Source organism: Panthera leo, chromosome A2 (assembly GCF_018350215.1).
Source record: "Panthera leo isolate Ple1 chromosome A2, P.leo_Ple1_pat1.1, whole genome shotgun sequence".
In the NCBI taxonomy this organism is placed as follows: domain Eukaryota; kingdom Metazoa; phylum Chordata; class Mammalia; order Carnivora; family Felidae; genus Panthera; species Panthera leo.
In genome coordinates, this window is record NC_056680.1 from 111,112,341 (window position 1) to 111,130,068 (window position 17,728).

The 17,728-nt window shown below is 36.6% G+C and overlaps 1 protein-coding gene across 4 annotated transcripts in view; it reads right to left on the bottom strand.

Annotated features, from left to right (window-relative positions):
• The window catches only part of TMEM196 (transmembrane protein 196), an 84,053-nt gene that overhangs the window by 733 nt on the left and 65,592 nt on the right, over positions 1-17,728 (bottom strand). For 2 of the 4 annotated variants that reach the window (XM_042919761.1, XM_042919768.1), the window contains exons 2-4: positions 8,262-8,318; positions 3,941-4,195; positions 2,698-2,771 (exon numbers count right to left, since the gene is read on the bottom strand). In XM_042919761.1, coding sequence (XP_042775695.1) covers positions 2,698-2,771; positions 3,941-4,195 — 329 coding nt within the window. In that variant the 5' untranslated portion in view covers positions 8,262-8,318. Of the gene's footprint in view, positions 1-746; positions 821-1,208; positions 1,423-2,697; positions 2,772-3,940; positions 4,196-8,261; positions 8,319-17,728 lie in introns of those variants that run through there. The other 2 variants (XR_006197292.1, XM_042919778.1) reach the window with 2 other exon arrangements.

The window sequence follows — 17,728 nt, forward strand, 5'->3', positions numbered from 1 at the left end:
GTAATGGTGGGTTACTAATAAATCACAATAATTGGTTTTCATGACACTATCAATGCTACAGTGAAAAAAAAAAAAACAACCAACCAAACAGTAAAACCTCAACATGTTTTTTAAGGGATCAATTACTAAGATGTTAATAAGGAAAACTACATGGAAGGCAAACGAAATTTAGATATAAAGGATGAACTAACATAAGTTCCATTTGCAATTTTAGAAAATGTTAATTTAAAAAAAAATTAGATGTTTCGAATTCATATGTTTATTGAACAGTAAAATCTTCCCTAAACATTAAAGAAATATGAGGAGATATGAAGCCCATTCCCATTTATAATATTAGTACACCATATTATAAAGAATATTTAGGCAAAAAATATCTAAAATAATTTTACACTTGAACAAGCCTATTTGCAAAATATATAGTAAATAAAATTCAAATCAAAATTATTTGCTCATTTATCTCAAGCCCATCAGTTTATATCTAATTGCTATTTGGGTGAATTGAAATTCACCATTTAAATTCACCTTTTAAGTACATTAAAAGTTAATGTACTTGCTTTTGTAAACTTTAGAAATTCTTCCAAATATTTATTTGAAAAGTAAAAAGGTATCCATGACTTATTCTGAATCTCTTCTCTTTGAAAATTCAATATAGGGATGAAATAGAATAAAGATTCATGCTTCTTGTATTGGGTGGTTTGGAAAGTTATTTAGGAGGATACAGGAAGGACCGGAAGGTAGGAACTGACCTGGTTTTTAGAACTTGGCTTTTGAAAATGTTGTTGTCTTTTAAAGATTTGGTAGAGTTCCTTCCAAGAAAATTCTGAGAAAAGAGACAATATGCATTGGAGACTTAACCTCTTCTTACATCAAGATTTGTCTCTCTTTGCAAAGTGCCTGGCTCCTTCCAGGCCCTAGGGAGTTGTCTTAACCTGGGTATCCAATGTGCCTCCTCAGTAAGGTGCCAGGGAATTACAAGGTAATAAGCCTAGAAACTCAAAGTCTTTGGAGGTAAAGACTGAGGGAAAGTGAAGGTCCTTTGGTGCCAGCAACCTGCTTTGGTGGCCTGGCGATGGTTCAGTCTATCTGAGTGGATGGCTTTGCTAGACATGTACATGGTACAAGTAAGTGTGGAAATGCGGTGGAATTGTTGCCCTGAGGTTAAGTTTATAGATAAGAAGCCTGATTTGAGGCTTCATTCATGAACTCACTGTGGGTGGCGAGATAAGATAGAAATGATTCTTCAAAAATGATCTGTGACAGAATTTACTCATTCAGCTTTCTCTATTCCTTCTATTAGTACAAAAACAATTTCCTAATGAATTTATAGAAGTAAGATTCTTAGGTACTTGTTCTCTTAAAGTGAATTTGCATTCAAAAAGTTGCTTCAGGGGCACCTAAGTCAGTTAAAGGGCCAAATCCTAGTTTTGGTTCAGGTCATGATCTCATGGTTTGTGAGATCAAGTTCCATGTCAGACTCCATGCTGACAGCACAGAGCCTGCTTGGAATTCTCTCTCTCCCACTCTCTCTGCCCCTCCCCTGCTCAGGTATGCACATTCTCTCTCTAAAAATAAATCAAATTTTTAAAAAATTGGCTTAAAACCCATAAAAATTAATCTAATGTATAATATTTTATTTCAGGGTGAAGAAAAAATCCAGTGTTTAAAAATCTTACAAAAGAATGGAGTTTTTTCTAACTAAATTCATACTAGTATGGACAAAGTAAAATCACTGATAAGAGAATACAGCATAAATTAGGTTTTTTTAATTTTTTTTTAACATTTATTTATTTTTGAGACACAGAGAGATAGAGCATGAACAGGGGAGGGTCAGAGAGAGGGAGACACAGAATCCGAAACAGGCTCCAGGCTCTGAGCTGTCAGCACAGAGCCCGACGCGGGGCTCGAACTCACAGCCCTCACGGACCGCGAGATCATGACCTGAGCCGAAGTCGGCCGCTCAACCGACTGAGCCACCCAGGCGCCCCTAGGTTTTAAATGTATTAGCATCTTCAGTTTATTTGCAAATAGGCATGTCCAACTTAACACAAAGAATATATTCTAAATTTGGGCAGGATCAAATGGGACTATTTGCAAATGGATAAACTTTCTGCAATGGGGCCAAAGTATCTGTGTAGCTTTCTACATTTCCAATTATATTGCTTAATCAAGGCAAGAATGGTGGGTGACTACGTTATTTTTAGCAACCAAAAATACAGGAAATAAATTTGAAATGTATCACATCAGATAATTTTATGAAAATATGGCTTTCATACAGCATTTTTACTCTATTAGTGTCAAACTTAGGTTACCTGCTCATGTAGTTTTGGCACAAGGGAGATATAGTTTGTCTTTATCAGAGTCACCTATTATTAAAAACAAAACTCTGGTCTGTGAATGATGGTATTGAGTCAGAATCATGATGTAGCAGAAAATAAAGAAGTCATGAATCATCCAAACAGAAATGTGTTTGGATGCTTATAGGAGGCTGAATATTTTAAATACTCAACCAAGTTTCAAGCTGCAAGACTCTGCCATGTAGGTTCATGTTGCGTCCTCAAAGTAGTTCTCATGAAAGCAATACTTTGAGGAACAACAGACATTACAGCAGACTGATCTGCTGACATCATGGCTTCCTAGAAGAGGCGTTGCTTCCTGCAGTGACATTACAACATGGTAACTCCCTAAAAATCAGCGTACCTTGTAGGTAACTCTGGTGTCGGGGGCACCACCGGGCAGCTGGGCAAGTCGGTTATTTCAATAGCCCTCAATCTCTAATATAAATATAACAATCATATAATAAATATTGCACATATACACAAAACAAACTAAAGCACACTAGTATACAAATAGAGAACAAAAGAGCCACTATCCAAATATATAATGATAATCTATTTTTAACAACCCATTTCTTTAAATTACCAGTCCTGATATTTGTACTATAAAATTCTTTTCAAGAACAGGTGTACATCTGTTTAAAATTGCTTTTTCCATGGAACAATTTAAGAATGAATATCCAATATCTACTCCCCTTATTGCAATGTATCGACTGCATACAAAATGGAAATGCATAAAACTATAGAACAAATATTTTTTTCTTCAAGATAACATTATAAAGGAATATGCAGTAGTAACTCTTGCTACTCTTTCTTCTATCCTGTGATCATGCAGTTTTATTTCCATGATACCAAGTGAAATACAATGTGGCCATTATCTTAGCAAGTTTATTTTACAGATCTTTTATCTTTTCCTTCAGAGGTCGAGTAACAGGAACTGAATTAAGAAATATGTGCAAAATGTAACAGAAACACAGACAGCTCACTATTTGTGCTTTAAGCAATAAGTGTTGTTTCCGGTATAAATGGGTTTCATGAAACAATTATGCAAGAATATTACTTAAAATACAGGCAAAGCTACCCAAATATGCATGAAGTTTAGATGAGAATTTAGTGAAGCTGTATGTGGATTGTAATACGGGCACTGATAGGCAAGGCTTTTTGTGGCCTTATTAAAAGGTCCTTTTATGCTCGAAAATCTAATTTACATAATCAAATGCATCTACTTACAAGCACAAGAGGTGAGCTAGAAAGGGGAATTCATCAGATTTCTGAAACTGGCATTATTGAGTTGCAAGTGTATTTAGTTTATGTGCTTTTCCTCAGTACAATACATACAAATCCATATTTATAAGGCATTCAATATTTTATGAAATGCTATTTTAGGAACGGTGTTTTTATATAGATAGCTATGAGATTGAAAATAGGTGTACCCAAAATAGCAGAGAAAAAAATAATAAAAATTTTCTACTCCTAGTCCAATAGGGCCAAACTTTTATAAAATCCCAATTCCTCAAATTCTCATCTAAGCTGCAAATTGGTTCACCAAGGTTTGACGACAGTCTTCATCCCACGCTCGCAGTGAGCAGAAAAGGTTCAAAACTCACTTTCTCGGCCATTTCATGAGAGTGGTGCAGCGAATGCTCCCTTTCAGAGAACATCCTCCTCTGCTCGTAGCTGGCTAGTCGACACGTGAGCCAGGAAGACAGGGTGCAGCCACCAATCCCAATGCACGCGAGAGACATGGAGGCGAGATGCAGAGGATAGAGGGAAGAGGTCTTCTTCGTCACTGCCCGCAGGAACTGAAAGTTCAGGATGCCCCCAATGAGTCCACAGATGCAGCAGGCAGAAAAAAGGATCATCTGATAGGAAGAAGGAAGAGAGTGTCAAAGATGAGGAAGCAAAGCCAACCTAACACAGCGCCCCATCCTGCCGCACTTCCCGGAAGACTGAGCTACAATAAAGAGAAAGTGCTTTGGGTCTTAGAGGACGAGAGCCATAGTTTCACCAAGTTCCCATGCAACCCAACTCAGGGAAGAGAGTGAAGACCAGTGTTTCAGAATTAATAGCTGACTGTGTAAAGGCCGGGGATATATCTTTTTGAAAACCCTGAAGTAAGCAAAATTTGTCTTCAAGGTCGATTCAGATTTAAGTATTTACTATCTATCATGTGCTAGGAACTTGAGCAGGTATCATCTCAATTAACCCACCCAGCAAACCTCTGAGAGAAATCGTGATATATACTTAGGAAAATGGTGAACAGGCAAAACTCAAGGTTAGGTAGGGACTGAATCCAGATTTTCTGACTCTAAATCCAGTTTCACTATGTTAATCCCCCTAAAATATCCAAATATCTTCTCATTGAATTGTCATTAGTTCCAACAAACTTCAAATGTTTATACTGCTCTAGCTAAGTGAGCTTAGAGAATATAGTTAACCTGTTTTCTTCATTTATATGAGTTTCATCATGTATCTGTTTCCCCCATAGGATAGGTTAGGGACTCCCTGTGAACTGGTCCTTTATACTGCAAATCTTTTTTAAATCTGTGGCACCACAATGAAGAATACACAATATACATTCCAAAAATACTATCTGGTTGTTTTGGGGAAACACAGGATGTGGCTTTACTTTTGATCTCATTATTGGTTTGATTTGGGTCTCTATAAAGAGAGCTGGTGGGGGTGGATGGTATTCAACCTAAATGTTACATAAATATGTAACTGAATATTGAATATTCCAAAAGCTTCAACGTGGGGGTTTTTTTGTTTGTTTGTTTTTGTATTTGTATTCTCTAAGTTCCCATATGGGCTTCCTTTATACCTTAGAGTGCGATACTAATATAATTATTTAAACTCATTTCCATTTTTGTCCAGAACACGGTCTCTACTCCAGTTGCCTCTCTTGCCAATCATATAGCTTGTTCATTCCCGCCTCAGTGATATTTCCCATTTCCTGGAAATTAGTTTGCTTTTTTCGTGGATTGCTAGATGGAAGACTCAAATCTAGCCTTACCTTCTTCAGAAAGCCTTCCTGGATTTACTGACTTCCTTTGGCATAATTCCATAGGACAAACAGTTATTTAACTTAATTTAGCATTTAATTTTACATTATTAGGAATCGTTTGCTGTCGACAATTAGTTGACTTTAGCGAGCATTTATTGAGTACCTGGCATCTGTTAGGCCCTGAGTGAGGCAGCTGTTGACATTACAAAAAGTAATAGCTCATAGTTATTGTCCTTGAGTACACAGCAGTCTTGTGTGAGAGAAGATCCAACATTTCAACATGGCATAGCAGATATTAAGAAAGAGGGATGAATTGGTTGCCCTTAGAGTAGGGTGGAGGAGAATTTAGCATAACCAAGGGTTTCAGACAAGGCTTCCTGATAACATGTCATCTAAACTAAGTGCATGCCACTCCCAGAAAAGGGTAAGGCCATGGATGTATGAAATAGCATAATGAAATAGGATGGTGGGCAGAAAGAATACCAAGTAGTTTGTTTTGTTTCTCTCACTTAATTCAGCATCCTAATTGTGTCCATCTCACAATATTTATTACCAAGCCTAAAAATCCAATGATGGGTGGGTGACTGTATCTTTTTTATAGTTAATTAAATATAATACTGAATATCAATTACCAAATAACTGAATCATCCAAAGTGGGAACCTGTAGCTCCTAGTTTCACATAGAATCAATATACTACCTTTTAAAGTATATTCAGGTGGCATGCAGTTTCTTGGGAAATATTTTGGTGTTTACATATTCTCAGAAAACATGGAAAGATGTGACATTCAGAAAACATGGAAAGATGTGATGAACTACTATTAATTAAGAAAGTTAATGACAAATTATCTGGCTATCATAAGAACACAATGTATCTCTCCTAATATTATTCTTATTCATTCTTTAAAGGCATGCTACTTCATTTAATATATGCAAACAGAACATTCTCACCTAGGTATTAAAATGTTAAAATCTATACCCACATTTAAAACCATATACGAGTTTTAAATTTCACCAGACTACAGAATTTAGACTCTAGAGATACTTGGAGTGGAGAAATTACCATGCACTTTGAAGGGTGAGAATCCTTGATAGCTAAATGTCATCAATGGGAATATCAGAGGGTGAAAGAAGTTAAAGTGAATGGTAGTTTCTAAAAAGTTTAGCACTTATGACTTTTTTCTTTTATAACTCTTAAGAGAATTAGAAAGACAGAAAAAAGACACTAGTGCCTTTAAAAAAATCTCTTCCCTCCCCTTCTCCTATGACTGAATATTTGTGTCCCTCTAAATACAAATGTTGAAGCCTAAACCCCAATACTATGGTATTTGCAGATGTGATTTTTGGAAGACAATTAGGTCAGGAGAATAGAGCCCTCATAAATGGGGTCAGTGCCTTTGTAAGAGAGACTTTTAGAGACCTCTCTTTTTCCTTTTGCCACATGAGATCACAGTCAAAAATTTGCAACCTGGAAGAGAACCTTACCAGAACCCAACTACACAGGGACCCTAATCGAGGTCCAGCCTCCAGCACTGTGCGAAATGAAATTCTGTTGTTGATAAGCCACCCAGTATATCCTTCTTTGTTAATAGCCCAAATGGATGAAGACATCTCCCCTGCCTTCCCTTACCCCTCTTCCTTTTCTCCTTCTCTGCCTCTCCCTGTTTTCCCCTCCCTCTCTCATTCTTTCCTTGCCTTTCCTTCCTTCCTTCCTTCCTTCCTTCCTCCCTCCCTCCCTTCCTTCCTTCCTTCCTCTCTTTCCCTCTCTCTCCCTCTCTCTCTCTTTCTTCTAAGTTCTAAGAAATTGTTCTTATATGGCTATAAAGACAGTAGTAAAATAAAAGCATACAAAGAATGAAGGCCAAGTCTAAAAAGTGATGGAAGAATCATAGATGAAAATTAAGAGCCTCCAAAAATTTGTATGTAAAGGTTTCCCTTTATATGATTTTAAAAAATTATACCTCGTATGTCTAAAGCAATGGGTGCTTCATTTTTTTTTTGTCACAGTAGAATTTTCACAAAAAAAGATATGATTGAAAAAGTAGTTAAACAAAAATAGCTGTAATACTCCTATCCCTGTCCTCCTCAGATAACTGGCCTCCTCCTGGAAAACTCTTTTTAGGCTCAAAGCCCACTTTGTAAGGTCCAAGCATAGTATTAATTTTTCCAACTTAGAAAGGTCTATGATCTTTCCCATTGCACATGATAAAATAAACAACACTGTTTCTTTCTTTTGAACTCTCAAAAAAACATCATGGAGGGATGTGGGGAATCCACACTTCAGCATATAGAAATTGTCCTCCAGCCATTATCAGAGTTAACTGGGTGAATGTCTTACAACCCGGAAAGTCGTGATAGTACCGTAAAACATCTGAAAACACTTACAATTACATTCACAGTAATAAAATAAAATTAAATAAAAAAATCATTGGGAATTAACTGTAACTATAACAACACAGCTGTTTTGCTGCATTGCAAAATTAACTTCACAGTCAAAGCCAGTAATCTGTAGGCCCAGTTCCACATTTAAACAGTTAAATTTCCCATGAACTCAAGCCATGTCTTTTTTAGCTTACTGAAGGATTCATGTGTGTCTGGGAGTCTATAAACTGGAAAAGTGGAGATTGTCAACCACAGCAGTCATTATGGGTTGCATATTCATGCATTTAAAGAGTATATCAAAGCTTTTCTTTCTTTTTCTTTTGTCATAGTCTGTAATAATCTTGATGGGTTTTGTTTTGTTTTTTGTTGTTGGGTTTTTTTTTGTTTTTTTGCAAATGAAAAAGCCAGTATTTATTTGTCAGTCTTCTTTTCATCCTAAATGAGTAACATTCACTATGTGAAAGTTGGCTTCTCATCATTTCCATTTTTGGGTTCCAACATTTTAAATACGTCAATGCATGATACAAACAAGGCAGAAACTTACGACAAGTCCAGATTTTTTTTTGGCGCACAATATTCCACATATGCCACAAAGAAGAAACTGAAAAGGAAAAGAATAACAATTATTCCACATTCAAAGATAAGAAGACCTCTAGTTTTTAGCTTATAGCTCACTCATGACACTTGTTCCAGGGAAGCTTGAAAATGTTATATTCCCATCAAAAGCTGGAAAGAAAAATGCCTCATTCTAGAATAGTAAGAGATAAAAATGCAAACTTCAATGAAAATTTGTTCTTTGTAAGGTTGATATAAGTAATTGTGGGACTTGAGCAAACCAGAATCAGTTTTACACCAGGCAAAATTAGGAAGTAAATAAATTTAGCGTTTTGTTATTCCTGTTTTCTTTCACTGTCTTCTTATCCCTTTCTATTTTCTCAGGGAGAGAAGTGGTATGATACATTCATTCATAATAGATTTCTAAGCAATTAGAAATCAATGAGCTTTACTACAGGTAGTGAATCTCACACAAATAAAATTAAGGCATCAGACAGGGAGATGTTTTTCTTTAGAGACATTCTTTGTATCTCTCAAACTATGTCAGTAAAATGGTAACTTCCTTCCTCATTCTATCAGAAATACTGTCCTTGTGGGTATGTTGGAAGAACTCAAGGAGAATATTGGTGGCATGTAATTTCTTGTAAATGAGCATATTGGTGACATAATTGCTTTGCAAAAGCAGCTGCATGAAATCGTCTACCAGTGACACACTATTAGATATTTTGGTTATTGGAAAACAGCAAATCATTTAAATTGTTTAAAAATATTTAGAGCCATTTCAAGATATATTTACACATACATCTGGCTAGAAGAAAACCATATAAATAAAATAATACATTCATTAATAAATAATAAGCCTGCTAAGGGCTTTCAGACTAGCAAAGAAAGCTTTGAATGCTGTTAAGGTTTTCCTTCTGATTTTCTTTTACATTTTTCTATCTCAAGCCTGAACTAATAACATAAGTGGTTTTAAATGAGTGTTTCACACAGGGGTAGATTTTTAAATATACACATAAAAATATTCTACTAATTATCTGAAATCAATCATATGCTTGTGAGAAACACCAACAAAATTTGATAAAGAAATAATGAGTAAGGGAAGTTTCCCTTTTCAGGGAACTTTCTATATAGGGGAACAAAATGATTATAAAGCAGGCAATGATGCAGCAAGACAGATCAGGGAACACAAGGATATGCTATAATTTGCTTCTTATATAGATTATCTTTCAAATTAATGGGAAAAAGATCAAGATCCAATGGGATTAGGATAGTTCATTAACTGTCCTTAACATCATACACCAAAATGTCTAGGAAATGGTTTGAATATTTAAGTGTATAAAAAAAAAGTATAGTAACATTTAACAAAGTCAAATATTTATATAATTTTGGAGGAGAGGGAAAGATTCACTAAACATAACAGCAAAGTCACAGACCAAAAGGGAAAATACTTATAAATATTAATACATAAAATTATATTTTTGATAGTAAAAAAATAACATATCTCTCAAAGGCATAAAACAGATTGGGATTATATTTAGAAAGCATATGAAAGACAAAGGGTTAATATACTATATAAATTGAGCTAATAAAATAATTTTAATACCATAAAATCATGAGAAGATAAAAGCTCAGAACTTCATAAAACTTAAATACTTGTATACTTTTCAGAAATTTTAAAAAGCTACTTTTGAGTAACCATTTGTCACCCCCCTTTGTGTCCTGGGTCTAGATGAACTTGTCCTCATGTGGACTCTTTCTAAGTGATGACCCCATCTCACGTATCAAGGCTGGCTCAAGCCATTCCAGATTTGGACTAGTTCTGTACCTCTCAGTGCTTCCAAGCTTCAGTTCAAAGCCTCAACATGCCCTTTTCCTTGCTTGCCTGACTAACCCATTACTCACCCTGAAAGTCCATTCACCCAGAACTCATTCTTGAAATAATATGAAAGCAGTGGAGTTTTGTGTTCCTTGGATCTCTTCTGAAATCTATAAACATTGCCATTATTTATTCACAGCCAAGCCTGAGGGGACCTCAGGAGCTTAGGCAGAGCTCTCCATCCCAGCAACTTGGTTAGAAGATCTGGGTGGCACGAGTGCCTGGGTGGTTCAGTAGGTTAAGTGTCAGACTTCGGCTCCGGTCCTGATCTCACAGTTCCTGAGTTTGAGCCCCGCATCAAGGTCTGTGCTGACAGCTCAGAGCCTGGAGCCTGCTTTGGATTCTGTGTCTCCCTTTCTCTCTGCCCCTCCCACATTCACAATTGGTCTATCTCTTTCTATCTCAAAAATAAACATTAAAAATATTTTTTTAAAGAAGATCCAGGTGGCAATAAAATCGCTTCCTTCTATCGTCCACTAAGAAAAGGAAGTTCAGGGCTGGGGAGGGGAAAGGTAGAGTTATGAGGTGAGCCAAACAATATTTTCCACTCTCAATCAGGGGTGGAGTGTAAATACTTCTCAATAGTCACATCTGTCAGGGTATCCAAAATTCACATTCCCTGGAGGAAACCTGGAATCTGAGGGAAAAAACTAACCCATGTAATGGGCAGTATATAAAAATCATGGAATTTCTAAGGAGGATTTAAAGGATTTTAGCTGAAATTTAGCCATCACAGTTTGTAAAAAGTATAAAGGAAGCACAAAAAAAGCAGTATATGATCTTTTATTTCACTGGCTATCTGCACTCCAAGTCAGAGCACTGGAAGGGATCTTAAAAGATGACTTAATTCAGCCCTTGCAGTTTGCATGTCGGGGAATTAGAGGTCTAGACAGGCTTAGCAACTTGCTCAATGTCACTCATCAAGGTCACAAATCACACTTGTAATATTCTTAACTTCTTTAAGTTAATTTCTAAAAATGGAATGCTTTTCAAAAGGATTTTTCAGTGCTAGTACGTGTACATTATGTCCAACCAGAAGTGTTCAATGAACATCTGGTCATCTATAATGCTTGTTTCCCCCTGCCATTGTTAATTTTTGGTGTAATAAAAATGATCTCAAGATGAATCAATTGTATTACAGTCCAAAGTTAAGTGTACCTTATTATACAGAGAATTTGTTATTTTTCAAAATACTGTTTGTGCTCAATAGAACTTTATTAAGAATGCAAAGCACTTGTCCGACATGAAACGAGTGAAAAAATAGTTTTATTAAAAAAAGTAAAAATGATGGCTGGAAACATATCTAAATTAGATATGAAATTTTACGTGAGAAAAGATAATTTTATTTCTGAGAAGATGGGCTGTTTAAATCTAGGGAGAATCATTTGCTTTGCTCTTACTATGAAATTACATAAATGAAGTGATCTACTGATAGGAAGTGCCACTATGTAATGAAACCAGTTAGCCCTCCAAAGGGAATTCATTTGATTCCAATTTAGATTACATTTAATAGATAACTAGAGTTGTGACTCACTGTAGGATAAAATGGAGCAATTATGGAAATAGCATCCTATATTTTGAGTGGACTTTCTTAATGGAATGCCCATGGAGGCTTGTGCTTTTGCTTAAGATGTAGAAAGAACAACGATGCCATTTCCACTTAAACAATAAGAGAAAGCAGAAAACTATAGATTGATAACTTTGAAAGCCCATCAGAATGTCGAGGTCCAGGGCAGTGGAATAACTGCAATTAAAGAGGTAGAAGGCCCTCGAAGAAAACTCTGGATACACAAACTGTGCCATTTGTTACAGAGATAGGAGGAGGGGACATGGATTGTCACGTAAGTAGGTGTGGGGAGAGGGAGGTTGGTGGTGCCAAGTTCTGTTCTGTCCTTAGGCCTTCTTATGAAGCAAATGCTTTGAGCCCCTAGCAAAGGGGTAGCAAAGCCTATCATTTCCAGGGTATATGCAAATGTGGATGGCAACTGTAACTACAGGAAAAGTAGAAAAAGATATCTGCACCAAAGATAACTAACAGCCTAAAAGAATATTAAGATAAAAATACAAGATTTTGAAAAAAAGAACATTTGAACTTTGAGCTGTATGTATAGTCAAACTCCATTCCCACAAGAGATTACAAAAAAGACAGGAGTATTTGGGCAAAAGTACTGTGGTGGGCTGAATTATGGCTCTCCAAAGATATGTGTGTCCTACTCCCCAGAATCCACGAATGTTATCTTGTATGGTAAAAAAAAAAAAAAAAAAAAAAAAAAAGCCTTTGCAGATGTGATTAAATGAAGAATCTGAAGATGAGGAGATTATTGGGGATTGTCCAAGTGGGCCCTAAATGTAATCCCAAGAGTCACTGAGGAGGAAGACAAGAAGGCCAAAAGAGAAAGAAGGCTTGGAGAAGACACAAAGAGACACAGAGAAAGAGATCTGAAGAGGCCATACTGCTGGCTTTGAAAGGTGAGGAAGAAGGCCCTGAGGCCAGGATGTAGGCAGCCTCTGTGAGCTGGAAACCGATTCTCCCAGTGGCCTCCAGAAGGAATCTAGTCCCATAGACTTATTTTAGATTTCTGACCTCCAGAACTGAAAGAGAATAGATTTCGGTTGCTTTAAGCCCCTAAGTTTGTGGCAATTTTTTCAGCAGCACTAGGAAAGTAATACAGGCTCCAAAACATTATTCCACATGAGACATCCTATAAGAATTACTAGCCGTTGTTTAGGAAAACAAACAGGGAAAGACATGAGATAAGAAAGGAATGTAGTAGAAAAAGCACAAAAAAAACCCAGTAAATCTTTTAGGTTGAAAAGTATTGGTTGGAAAAATTAATATCTGTTTACAATGAGTATCCCAGGTGATTTGGGTGTAAGAGATGGTGAGGTGGGGGTAAAGATGTGAGTAGTGGTTCTAAAACTCTGTTATCCTTTAGCAGAATAACAGAGGAACTAACGAGTTTTAGATATTGACAGAAAAGTACAACTTTAAATTTGTGCATTACAATATAGCGACTGAGAAAATAAAAATAAAGAGAAAAATACAATTTGACAATAAAGATTGAACCAGTAGATGTCAGGGAAATTTTTTTAAAAATGAAAGGAAATAAAGCGAAACTATAAAATAAGTTGGTATAAATAATTTCAATAGTGTAAGCAATCAGACTAAATGTGAATGTGTCCAATTTTCTTAATAAGAGGGAAAATAGAAGGGAAAAAACAGTCTACGAGGTAAAGAAAGAAAGGGGTTGTTAAAAGATCCCTAAAATGAATAAATGATTGAAAACTTCTTTATTCCTTCTGCTTTTCTCTGTCTCTGTTTCTCTCTCAGCATTGACCTAAATGCTGGTTAATGAATTCTTTATTAGTATTTCTTTCTGTCCAAGAAAGTTTATTTTACTTTTAAGAGTAAAAAAGGCTACTGTAGAATTTCTCAATTTTAAACTACATAATGGAAAATGTTGAAACCATGGTTGTAATGGAAGCAGACAAAAACAGTGGCCAGAACAAGCAAGCATTGGGTGATGAGATTATGAAAGATGGCCAATATTGTTTTAAGACAGCTTATTAAAGTTTTTGCCGCGTAACACTTAACCACCTCAGATGAAACAATTTTCACTGAAATTCATTAGCCATTACAGAAGATATACATACTATAAAGTAGAAATGACACTACTTTTCCCCCCTTAGGGTAATGAGCTGAACCAAAAATTGAACTTAATACTTTGATACCATTAGTGATTTATGCAGTTTTGCCAAAATTGACATTTCTTTAAAATATGTAGAAAAATTGCCAGGAAAACAGACGTTAAATGTTGGGGGGATGGATTTAAAAGAAATCTATTTCTGGTTAAATAGTGTATTTCTCCTTGTACATGGATCAAAAGTTTGATAATTTACTTTTCTACCACCAGTTCTTGAATATTTTTATTCTACTTCAATCACCTATTAAAGCATGATAACTGGAGTCTCTTCAAGGATTATTTTGTAATTTAGCACACAAAATGCTAGTGTGCCAACATAGTGCATATTTTTCCTGATACTGTGACGATATGATTGTGATTTTCTTATATGATACTCTGGCTAGACCCATCAGGATGAGTGGTTTTATTCTCAGTTAAATATAATGAATCATAAACCACCGCATATTAAAATAGATGCAGCTTCAATGACCACCATATTTCATTTTTACTCAGAAAAAAATTTTTACTTGTACATATTCATAATAGTGGCTGAAATAAAGCTTTTGTGTTGCAAAGCATTTTGCTACTCTCTCAATTCTCTAGCAAAAAATGTATTGAAAAAGGGAAGTTTGCTTCATGATGGGCAAGTCAATGAAGAAAAGAAATTATGAAGCAAAGAAACAGTTTTGAACTGCATGCTACATAAAAATGGAATTGAATGTGCTGTTTCATTTGCCATTACTGGTACTGTTGGGGTGAGGGAATCATCTATTTTTATATCCAACCTTGCCATAACTCCTCAGACAAAGCTCTGCTGTTGCGATCAAGTTTCTGGATAATATGATGGAATTTCAAACTGCATGAATGAATTAGTAGATGGATGGATGAATGTATCACAGTATTAATCAAATTTAGCGAATTCCAAGACACATAACTGGGTGCAATTAGTCTTTTCACTGAATCAAATCCAATTAACTTCTTTTTTGTTTTTCTAGAACACTCATGATTGGTCAGATTAGGGTAATTCTCTTCTCAATGGTGGCATTTGAAAATAATTGGGATGGCGTTGACCTTTTAAATGTCACAATCATAGCTTTGTGGGTTTCAAAAGTTTCCTTCTCAAACCTCAGATGTCCTTGAGATGTCAGCATCAGCGGACCTTTTTCTACACAAAAGTCACTGAAAAAGATATTACCTTGACACTGAGTGGTAATTGCCAGTAGATCCTTTTTAAATGTGAGAAGTAACTTCCCAAACTAGAAAGGGTTGTATTCTTTTTAAATTTTGTATTGATGTATAATTGACATATAACACTGTATTAGTTTGTGCTCTTAATTATGTTGGACGGAACACGATTTGGGAAAGAGCCCTAGGAGTATATATTCCAGCTGTTGACTTATTTTCTCTCAATAGACACAGTGTAGGTGTTTCCCCTTGGTGAAACTAGAAATTGAGCAGTGTGTCAACACTCTCAGCTGAATGTTATTACCTACTATTGGCTAGTCTGTTCTGTAAATGACTCTGAGTGATTATAGGGCAACCTCCCCTTTAAATATCCTTTTTTTAAATGTTTTCTTATATTTATTTTTGAGAGAGAGAGAGAGAGAAAGAGAGAGAATGGGGGAGGGTCAGAGAGAGAGGGAGACTGAGGATCCAAAACGGGCTCTGCACTGATAGCAGCGAGCCTGATGTGGGACTCTGACTCAGGAACTGTGAGATCATGACCTGAGCTGAAACCAACAGTTGGAGGCTAAATGACTGAACCACCAAGGCATCCTCCCACCCACCCTCACCCCGCCACCTTTAAAGACTCTTTATGCAGACAGCATCTCTTGATGCACACATATTCCAGTAAGATTCTCAAATTTACTCCTGGAAGAAATCAGATACTTTTCATTTAGACAAGACCAAATAATGTAAAAAACAGTCAGCAGGTATCACAGAAAAGCTTCAGGACATTAAAAAATTAGAATATAATTTTTTTAACCATGGGATCAAGTGGTTTGTTACTTTGGAGTTCTTTCAAGCCCTCAGGGTACTATAGCTGGCAAGCCTTGCTGTCTGAAAACAGAGATTCTAAAGGAAGGAGAGTAGTTCCTCATTTTATGATTAGAAGAAATGGCCTGTCCTGGAAGGACTATGATCAGAGGTAGGTAACTACCATCTTCGTGTGTTCCCTTAGAGAATACTATGGTAGGCAGAGAAGGATCCCTAAAAACAACTTCATCCAACTTCAGACCTTAGGTCACAATTATAGCAATCCCGACCTTAGGGATCCTCCTTGAAATCCTTTGTAGGATCTCAAAGTGAAGGGATCTCTTCCCATTTGAGGACATATGTTTCACACGATAATTCAATCTGAATATGTATCCATCATGTCGTAAGATTTGCCCTAACACTGTTAAGATTTAGGCAGAGAATAAAAGCTACCCATGCTATCTCCCTTTTTGTTCTGCCAGGATAATCTTTGACAATACACTTTTGGCTGCTTTAATGATTTGACCTACTTTGGCTCAAATGATCTTAGATATAAACACTGACAAGAATTTTTTAAACCATGGCATCTGTAAACCATTTTTAACAGAGTGACATGGGGATACTTGTCATAAATGCAGAGTTATGGGCCCCCATTGAATCAATTTTTGGTGGCATGGGATCCAAGACTCTGCATCTTGGATAAATTCCAGGGTAACTGCTTTGCTCCTTATAGTTTGAGAACTTTAGCTATAGAACCGAGGACTGATTTAATTCTCTGGTTTGACTTAGGTGAGCTGGCCCTGCCAGGAACTGGCTGGATGTGGGACCTTAGCATGGGAGTAGTAGCGAGCAGCAATGGATGGATGTCTAATATCAGACTTCGAAGACTCCCTAGGCTTATATGATGAACCAAGCTTATTCTCTTTCCTGAAGGATTTAATTCCCAGTAATTTAATTCCCAGGTATTAAGACAGTTATCAGAAGCCTTACAGCAGAAGTAAAGGGGTTTTGTTCAGGCATATCTCCATCAACCATGGTGGGTGGGGTGGGGAAGGAAATTGATGTTGCTTTCTTGGGATCTTATCTTAGACATTCTGTGCCTTTGCAAGGCAAGTTTTAAGTGGCTTATCTTTGCCAGGTACATTTCCCCCATCAAAGAAGGGAGGCTGTTAAGGTCTTCAAGCGCCCCCCCCCCCCCATTTTCCCTTGGTGATAAATCACTTCTGGTGATCAGAACACCCAGACTGAAGCAAAGGTGGGGCTATCAGTGCTCCATATAGAGCCTCTAAGAAATGGCAGAACCGTTTCTTTAAAGGGCATTAACAAAAGGAAAGTTTTCTTGCCCAACTTTTCTGTTCATTGTTTTCTGTCTACTCTCTTTTTTAAAAAATTTTTTTAATGTTTATTTTTGAGAGATAAAGACAGAGCATGAGTGGGGAAGGGGCAGAGAGAGAGAGGGAGGCACAGAATCCGAAACCGGCTCCAGGCTCTGAGCTGACAGCAGAGAGCCTGACATGGGGCTCGAACTCGGAAACAACGAGATCATGACCTGAGCTGAAGTCGGTAGCTCAGCCGACCGAGCCACCCAGGTGCCCCTCTGTCTACCCTCTTTTAAGAGAATCTGGAATCCTGATTAGGGTCTTGCAAAATAAGTACAGAGAAGAATTTTACTCCCACTCTGTGGTTCAGCATTACAGTTTATATTATTTAGCCAGGTTTCTGTGTCTGCTACAGTTCTCATAATGAATATTTTGGATCAGGTAGGAAATTCTAATTTTCTTCCTAAATATATTTATGTCAGAGCCTGTCAGTATACATAATTGGACTGTGAAAACCATTAGGTTGGAAAGAGTAAACTAGAATAAGATGTTTCCAAACTCCATGGGCAATCAAAGTTGCGGAGCACTATTTATAACA